The sequence below is a fragment of the Helianthus annuus genome, chromosome 8, assembly GCF_002127325.2.
Source record: "Helianthus annuus cultivar XRQ/B chromosome 8, HanXRQr2.0-SUNRISE, whole genome shotgun sequence".
Taxonomy (NCBI): Eukaryota; Viridiplantae; Streptophyta; class Magnoliopsida; order Asterales; family Asteraceae; genus Helianthus; species Helianthus annuus.
The window spans coordinates 99,768,496-99,778,187 of NC_035440.2; the positions used below are offsets into that span (position 1 = coordinate 99,768,496).

Here is a 9,692-nt window from a genome sequence, read left to right on the forward strand (position 1 = left end):
TAAAAGACGTAGCCGTTGGTTTACCCACCGCGGTTTTACGCAAAGTGGTGTGTCTATTGATCTTTAACCCGGACTAGATCCGGGCTACTGAACGCAAAGAAGGAACATGTAATTCGTTCACAAGATTATAATATTAAATAATTCTCCCAAGTTATAAAAGAGTTTGTGCCTTGTGCATTCAAATCAATTTTAAATAAACATTTTTCAAAAGTGTCGGTTGAATGTATTTACCAGTGTAAACTGACGTATTTTCCCAAAAAGATTAAGTGCAGGTACTACACGAAATCTGCTGGCAATAGCTCCTTAGCATCTTAAGAAGTCTCGCAAGCTTTGATGCCTTGACTGTTGAACAATATTTTTATTATTATTTTGATCCCCTGTGGATACTATTCAACTATATGTGATACATTCGATATTACAATCAATGGTTGGATTATATTTATCTTTATGCTTCCGCTGTGCATTTATATATTGTGGTTTGACTATATTGTTGCCAACTACGTCACGGTAATCCCCACCGGGCCCACCGGTGATACACGTGGAAATCGGGGTGTAACAGGTATTTTTAAAACCTTCGTTCCAGAATAGGAGACCAGTAAAAGCTATCTGTGATTTATTCAATTAAGGATTATACTTGCAAAGGCAAATACTTTTAACTTATTTTCCGTTATACGGGCTTGGGTTACGGTATCTAAAATACCGCTTGGTCGGGCAATTGACCCCAACTCATTAGTAGTTGGGCATTATCAATGTGACCCGTTTAAAAACTTGTTTTGTTGGCTTAACGCCTTTGGGGGCTTAATGACCATGTCCCGGATATCCTTGGCAGCATTTATGAATGGCCACGACCTTGACATCCCGGTGTAGGCGTACACCCGGCATTATGTCTATAACTATAAAAGTGTAGCCGTTGGTTACTCGCCACGGTTTTATACTATGTGGTGTGTCTATTAAACTTTAACCCGACACGACTCAGGCGACCGAACGCATAATAACATGTAACTCTTTACAAGATTTGATTATAAATTATCCCAAGTTATAAAGAGTTTGTGCTTTGAGCATTTAAACCAATTTTATTAAACATTTTTACAAAAGTGTCAGTTGAATGTATTTACCAGTGTAAACTGACGTATTTTCCCCAAAAAGACTAAATGCAGATACTATGCGTAATTGACTGGGATTTCTCCTTTGCATCATTAGAAGTCTCGCAAGCTTAAGATGCCTGAAGTCTGTTGAACAATATTTTGATATTATATTTGATCCCATGTGGATTATTATTTCAACAATGGTGATACATTGATATTACACTTAATGTTGAAATATATTTATCTTTATGCTTCCGCTGTGCATTCATTTATATTGTGTGGTTTGACTATAATGTTGCCAACTACGTCACGGTAATCCCCCACCGGGCCCACCGGTGAGACACGTGGAAATCGGGGTGTGACAAAAGCGCAAAGAAAACGAGGGCCTGAGAAAAATAAAGCGCATAATGAAAAAAATAAAAAAATATATTATGTATACAAAAAAGAATACAATTCTTCAAATAAAATAAACAAAATCTATTATATAACACTTTATATCATCTATTTAGTACCGAAAGTCATAAAATATTAGTGTATTAGTGTAGAAAAATAGTTTTCCCTAGATAATAGTAGAAATCTGGCGAGAATCTTGTCGGAATGTAGAGAATTTGGCCGGAAACTCTCCGGAATCTAGGAATCTCACCGAAATGTGTGCCTGAACCATCACCTGGAGAATTAAAGCGCAATTTCCTCGACTTAAAGCGCAACTGCCTAGCATCGCCTGAAAAATGAGCCTAGGCGCAAAGGGCGATGACTTTTAACAACTATGCTTTCAGCTACAACTAACAGCTACCAGCTTCCAGCTATTTTTCCGAATGGACTTTTGAAAACAACCCACGAGCCAAACAACAGAGAAATTATGTTTCCCTTCCGGTATATCTGACAATGCATACACTAACGGGACCACACTCTTCACTCCGATTTCCAAACCACCGTCAACCGTCGTCAATTTATCCGTTGCGTCACCGGAACCACCGTCAATCTCCTCCGGTGACCGCTTCCAATACTCACAGGCCGCCGAGAAACAATCACCAATCATCATATTCCTCATTCAGTCAAACAACGGTCAACATCTTCGAGCATAACGTCAAATTGTTCGACTATAACTCTATAAGGTACGTATGGTGATTTCTAGGGTTTCAATGACGGTTTTCGTTGTTCGTATAGTGCTGTGAGCAGAATTGGTGATTTCTAGGGTTTTAGATCACGGTTTTCGTTGTTCGTATAGTGATTTGAGGAGAATTTTGTCTGTTTCTAGGGTTTGGACCACATTCGTCGTCGATTTGTCCGTTACGTCACCGGAACCACCGTTAACTGCTCCGGTGATATCTTCCTATGTTCATTGGTTGAACAGAAACAATCACCGATCATCATAGTTACTCTCATTTGTCGTTTAGTCAAGCAACGGTCAACATCTTCGAAGATATTTATAAAATTGTTAGGGTTTTCGTTGTTTGTGTAGTGATATGAGGAGATTTTTGTGTGTTTCTAGGGTTTGGACCACATTTTTTTAGGCCGGTATCGATATCGCCGCCTGTCGGTGATTTGTTCGTTATGTCACTGGAACTACCGTTAACTGCTCCGGTGATCTCTGTTAGTAGTCACCGGTTGAACGGAAACAATCACTAATCATCATAGTTACTCTCATTCGTTATTCAGTCAAACAACAGCTTGTGGATCTGATAAGCAGTATTGGTGATTTCTAGGATTTTAGAGGACAGTGACGGCTTTTCATTATTCGTATAGTGATGTGAGGAGGATATTGTGTGTTTTGATGGTAGTATATGGACGCAAAGCGTGATCGGAATTATCTACTCTCTGTAACACACAAAAGTAGAAAGAATTTTGTGAAACAGTTGACTTGTCAATTTGGGTTGATACAATTTAGGAACTTGGTGTATTCTCTTATTGTCTTTTTAACTGTATTGATTTTTATTTTAATTTTTAATTGAAAGGGGGGGGGGGGGTGGATGAATGCTTACATGATATTGCAACCAGCATTTCTGTTAAAGAATTTCTTGGTCTTTCGCAGGCATTAAGTTCTCTGAAGAGATTGGATGTATACAAAGGAGTTGAAAAGGGTAAAGAGCCCAAGTTCAGAAAGAAGTTTGCTGCGATTGAAAAATTAGATTATCAAGCTCCAGCAGATGACAAATGGAGGCATGATAATAGTGATTCTGGAACTGAAACAGAGAAGATGCAGCCATTTGAGCCTAAGAAGACTAGGTGGTGGGTGAAGACAGATGATAAGAAGAAAAAGAGAACTCCAAAAGCTGCAACACCAAAAGCTGGACCGAAGAGAGCTCCGAAGAAGAAGAAATCTCCACCACATCTGGTTGATGAACCAGATGATGTTCCTCCTGAAAATATTGATGTTAATGTTGCAGGTGGTGATCATGAGATTTTCTTGGATGAAATTGAAAACATCATAGCCGATCAAGATGCTTCTAAAGTTGCTGAGAAAGCTGGGGGTGAGAAAAGGGGTAAAAACATTGAAGCTATGAAAGAAACGCTAGTTGAAGGTGATGTGCATACAGATTCAAGCGATACAGAAACTGATATAGTTGTCACACAGCTGGCACCAACAACAGATGTTAGTGGCAAATTCAGAATGAAAGTGCCTTCAAAGAAAAAGAAGAATTCAGACGATGAAGATGCTACTTATGATTCAGATGCAGAGACAGAAAAGTTAAAGAAGCGTAAAGGATCGCAGAAGCGTAAAGCTCAGCCTACGGGTGAAATTCCAAGAAGGAGGAAAGTCAGGAAGACTACAACTGATATTCCTGAACAGATTCCTGAAGTTGAAAACGTTGAAATGGAGGTTCCTGTACAAAGTGAATGCATTCCAGAACCTAGATCCACATCGAAGAAGATTCCATCACCAACACCACAAGGTTCGAGTCAAGGTTTTCCGAAAGTTCCTTCTAATCTTGATGGTGGTCCAACGAGTCTTGATGATGTTGGATACATTCCGTTCTTTAATGGCGATAAGGTTGATGAATTAGCAAAGAAAGTTGGAGAGTTAGAGAAGGCGAAAGCAGATACTGACGCAGAGCTTAAAGTAATGAAAGAAAAGCGTAAGCAGGTTGAAGCTGAAAATGTGGTTCTAAAGAATGAAATGTTGGCTATGAATGATCAGATTGAAGATGTTAAAGCTGGGAACAATGCTTTGAACGAAATGATTGATGAGCTGCTAGTTACAAATTGTGATCTGAATGATGCTAATACGACAATGAGTAATGCTAATGAGATCTTGCAGAAAGAGATAGAAGATCTGAAAGCAGACAAGGAAAACAAGTCTAAGCAAATAGAGATGTTATATGCCGTGATCGAAGACAGACTTGGTATCAATGTTCATGCAGCTTATGATGATGTTGAAATCCGAAGAGCTGAGGCTCTGAGGATGGAAAAAGAACAACAAAATGCTGCTGAAGCTGCAAAGGATAAAGGAAAAGGTATAGCAGTAGAAGAAGCTTCTGAAGAAGTTCTTGAATCGTCGAGTCAGAGAGAGCAACAACAACCAGAAGATGAAGCTAATGATGATAATGCTCTGGTCCTCGCACAACAATTCGTCCTTGTAGGTAAAGCAAAGAGCGTGTCTTACAGCAGAGAAGACAATGCAAGGAGAATTGAAGTTGAAAGACGTCGACTGAAAGCTAAACAAGAAAAGAAAGATCAGACAGTTGAGAAAGTTGACGAAGAGAATGATGATTTGAAAGACATTGAGGTTGACAACCTGAGGCATAAATATGAAATTTATGAAGCTGAGATTAAAAAATCAAGAAAGCAAGTTCAGGAAGCAATGGAATTAGCTGCTGATGAATCTGCAAAATTTAAAGCTGCAAAAGATGCAATCAAAATTCTTGCTTCACAGGTAGTTCCTTGTCAATGATTACAGGGTTTCAATAAGGGTATAATGGTCATAATATAAATTATGTTTAATGAAATGCTTAAGTATGAAATTTTATGTAATTTGAATGTGTATATTTGATATCAATTTTTTTGGTTGGGTAAAACATGATATTATGCAAGTTTACTCAAGCTTTTTTTTTTTTTTTTTTTTTTTTGTATTAAGAAATATGAACTTCTACCTGAATGTCATATCCACATCGTCATCATATTTATATTATCTGTTTATATTACTTCAGCTTAAGGACATAGCAGAAAGATTGCCACCTGGATCCTATAACCTTGACAGCATTAAGATACCAAATGGTCTAGAATCCGGCTCCATTCTGCAAAATCTCGACACAAATGGAGACATTCTGTCAACAAGGATTTCGAACGGGGATGATGGATATTCAGATTATGGCGGTGGAGGTTCAGGGGTAGATTTGGGAAATAAGTATTTGCCGGATCATGTATCTTCGCAAGAAGGGGAGTTCAAAACTAGAAATGTAGCATCTTATGATGGTGATGCTGCATCTGATCAAGTTGAGGCTGAATGGATTGAACATATGAGCCTGGTGTGTATTTAACACTTGTGGCTTTACGTGATGGAACCCGAGATCCCAAAAGAGTTCGCTTTAGGTATTTAATAATACACTTTACATGAGATTGGCCCATGAAAGTGAATATATACACGCATAGGGGAGGGTTCAATTGAAAACCCATAGTGCGAGAACTCGAAAACTCTTGATTACTGGCGGGTTTAGGTTTTTGGTAGTGTTGCACATGTGTAATGCTATTTTTTTTCCAAAAAAAAAAAAGGTTTTTTTTTTTTTTTTTTTTTTTTTTTTTTTTTTTATCTTAAAAATGCTAGTTTACAGGAAGAGTAAATTGCCATTTTAGTCCCTGAGTTTTGTCCAAATTTGTCATTTTAGTCCAAATAGTTTTTATTTTGCCATTGGGTCCCTGACTTTTCCCTTTTGTTTCCATTTTGATCACATACACTAACTCCATCCAAAAACTCCATCTTTAATCAGGGGTATTTTGGGGATTTTCATTTTAAATGTTTTCAATTGCCATTTTGATCCAATTCCAAAAAATCAAAAAAATACCAAAAAATCAAAAAAATTCTAAAAAATAATAAAAATTCTAAAAAATCATAAAAATTCTAAAAAATACAAAAAATCCGTTTCGGCGCGAACCGTTTCGAGCTGAACCGTTTCGACGCGAACCGTTTCGACGCGAACCGTTTCGACCCGTACCGTTTTGACCCGAACCGTTTCGAGCTGAGCCGTTTCGACGCGAACCGTTTCGAGCTGAGCCGTTTCGACGTGAACCGTTTCGAGCTGAGCCGTTTCGACGCGAACCGTTTCGATCCGTACCGTTTCGAACCCGAACCGTTTCGAGCTGAACCGTTTCGACCCGTACCGTTTCGAGCCGAACCGTTTCGAGCCGAACCGTTTCGAGCCGAACCGTTTCGAGCCGAACCGTTTCGAGCCGAACCGTTTCGACGCGAACCGTTTCGACCCGTACCGTTTCGAGGCACGGTTCGCGTCGAAACGATTCAGCTCGAAACGGTTCGGGTCGAAACGGTACGGGTCGTATTAGACTGAATATTAATACAGCTGGCGCTAATTGTATTACCTTAATTAGATTAGGTCTAGAATATCTATATATATCTTGTCCTACATTGTATCATTCACACAATTACAATTACAATCAATATACAATTGATACCAATCTTTATGGTATCAGAGCTAGGAAAACCCTAGTCTCTCTATAGCCGACATCATCACAGCCTCTGCTGTGATTTTCGATCAGCCACTGTTCTTTCTGTTCTTTATTGAAACAATCGGAATGTCTTTGATTGAGCCGTTCTCCTCTACTGATAAAACCACACACAACTCCCACAAGTTCGGGTTTACTCTCACCCCGACCAACTATGGCTATTGGAAGGCCATGATCCAGCCGTTTCTCACTACAAACGGGTTGTTTGGTTATGTCAATGGCACAATACTCTGTCCAGAACCCCTGATCCAGCCACCTGCTGCCACTGGAAAGGAGACAACTGCAGCAGCCTCCACTCCTAACCCTAGTTACACGGCTTGGATTTCCAACGATGCACACGTTCGTATGCTGCTGATGTCAGCTATTTCTGAAGCATCTTTCCAACACGTACAAGGTACAACATCTCGTGATCTCTGGCTTGCTCTTGAACGTGCTTATGCACCGCATACAGCGTCACGAGAATTTACCCTCAAAACTCAGCTGATGAAGATACAAATGAAGGGCGATGAAACTTATGCGGTTCGCGTCGAAACGGTTCAGCTCGAAACGGTTCGGTTCGAAACGGTTCAGCTAGAAAGGTTCGGCTCGAAACGGTTCGGCGTCGAAACGGTTCGCGTCGAAACGGTTCGCGTCGAAACGGTACGGGTCGAAACGGTTCGTGTCGAAACGGTACGGGTCGAAACGGTTCGCGTCGAAACGGTTCGCGTCGAAACGGTTCAGCGTCGAAACGGTTCGCGTCGAAACGGTTCGCGTCGAAACGGTTCAGCTCGAAACGGTTCAGCTCGAAACGGTTCGGGTTCGAAACGGTTCGCGCCGAGACGGATTTTTTTAAGAATTTTTTAGATTTTTTGGAATTTTTTTGATTTTTTGGAGTTGGATCAAAATGGCAATTGAAAACATTTAAAATGAAAATCCCCAAAATACCCCTGGTTAAAGATGGAGTTTTTGGATGGAGTTAGTGTATGTGATCAAAATGGCAACAAAAGGGAAAAGTCAAGGACCCAGAGGCAAAAAAAAAAAAAACTATTTGGACTAAAATGGCAAATTTGGACAAAACTCAGGGACTAAAATGGCCAATTTACTCTTACAAGAAATAAATGTTAAAAAAAATTTGGTGTGTTTTTAAAGATTTTTTAGGAGTTTTCGATTTCTCGTAATACAAGGAGTTTTCGCTTAAACCCTCCCCTACACGCATATATAGATATATACATGCATATATACGTACACACATACAACCATTTAGCACATTAACGAATTTTAAGTAAAGGGTAGTTGCACGGTACCCCTGACCGCGGAAGGGATCTCCCTTCCCAGTTCACCACCCGACAAGGATCCCTGGCGATAAATACCCATAGCCATCAAAGAGGGGTAAGAAACATGTTTCGAACCCGAGACCTCGAGTGTCCTCGGTCCGGCTTTAAAGCGGGTGTCGGTGGCCACCAAAGTGGCACTAATGGGAATTGAACTTAAGTAGATTTACACACATACAGCCATTTAAAACATACGAGTTTAAAGTAGGTTTACACACAAACAACCATTTAATACATAACGAATTGTAATTGGATTGTTAATAATATAGTGGTTGTTTTATGTGCAGCCCTAGGAGATTTGGTGAGCACCAAGCCGAGACATGGTGGTCAGAAAAACGTGAACAAGTTTATGAACGATATAATATTCTTCGTGGGTCGGATAAATTATCAGTCTCCGCGCAAACGACCCGACAGTCAACTGAAAATCTCCCGCCACTGGTCCGTTACTAAATCACCATGGCTGTAATATTCTTCCCAGTTTCCACTTTTGATTTGTGAATTATATTCCGAGGGTGAAAATTAGATTCAAGTGTAGTTGATGTAATGTTCTTGCCTGTATTGTGATAGATATGGTGTATATAAACTTTATTAGTATAAGGGGAAGGTTAAAGTATGATAATTGCTTAACGATCGAAGCGTTCGCGAGAAAATTACGCATGTTCATTGTAAACCCTAATTAAAAAAAAAAAAAAACAAATTACGCATGGCAAACACAAAATCATGCATGGTGGGAAACCCTAATTACGCATGTAGCATAATCATGCACGTTATACTACTGCTCGTATACGCTTTGCACGTTAAGGACTTTTGTATTTTAAACATTTTCATTTGTATAATGATATATGTTTAACAAGCAACTTGCCGTCTTTTGGCAGACCCCTTTCGGCCCAACTTTGTGTGAAGCATCCAAAAAACAAATCAAACCGTTTTAGGTTTTCCAACCCGGCTTATATACTAGAAGGCTTGGAGTTGGGTTTAGATTCAGATTCTGATTCGAATGTCTTGAATTCCCAATTATTGATCGATTTGTGCTGTTAGAATCGGATAGTCCAGTTTAATGCCATTGTGCCCGACCCAAATCTTGATCTTGATTCACGAATCAGTTGGCTTCACGCTCTTCAAATTTTTTTTGGATGGCTCAGCGGAACACACCTTTAACGAAATACTTTTTGGATGGCTTAGCGGAACACACCTTTAACGAAATACCTCCACCTCCCGGGTTCGATCCCGGGCCCCCCCCCCCCAAGGTCCAGCCCCCCATTTCGAACAAACTACTCTGGGTGGGAGTCGAACCTTGCACCTCTCACAGAAGAAACCCCTTAGGGAAAACTCCTGACCACCCCACCAAAGTGGTGAATGTTGGTGCACTACATCTGTCGACTTCGTCTTGTATCGAGTCTTACATTGTATTGTATAGATTAAGGCACGATTTACGAGAAAACAGGAGAATGTATGTTGTTAGTGAAGTAGTTTCGCTTTTAGGGACATGGGATAAGGTTTCGCTTATTTGGTCTAGGTAGTTCCGCTTATACGTACATAAGAGGTTTCGCTCTTGTGGACATGTACGTATAAGCGAAACCTTGACATCTATATATACCTTAGAAGCGAAATCATTTGTAAC

General features: G+C 39.9%; 1 protein-coding gene across 2 annotated transcripts; it reads left to right on the forward strand.

Moving 5' to 3' along the window:
- The first annotated feature begins 1,897 nt into the window (after positions 1–1,897).
- LOC110873561 (protein CROWDED NUCLEI 1) lies at positions 1,898–8,699 on the forward strand. 2 transcript variants are annotated; one of them, XR_002555245.2, is made up of 4 exons: positions 1,898–2,200; positions 3,118–4,959; positions 5,234–5,615; positions 8,359–8,699. XR_002555245.2 is itself a non-coding variant. In XM_022122512.2 (3 exons), the coding sequence occupies exons 2-3, from the start codon at positions 3,283–3,285 to the stop codon at positions 5,561–5,563; spliced, it is 2,007 nt and encodes a 668-aa protein (XP_021978204.1). In that variant the 5' UTR covers positions 1,898–2,200; positions 3,118–3,282; the 3' UTR covers positions 5,564–5,727. The 2 variants fall into 2 exon arrangements, 1 of the variants encoding a protein (XP_021978204.1); XM_022122512.2 differs by lacking the exon at positions 8,359–8,699 and having other exon boundaries at positions 5,234–5,727.
- Positions 8,700–9,692: the final 993 nt, after the last annotated feature.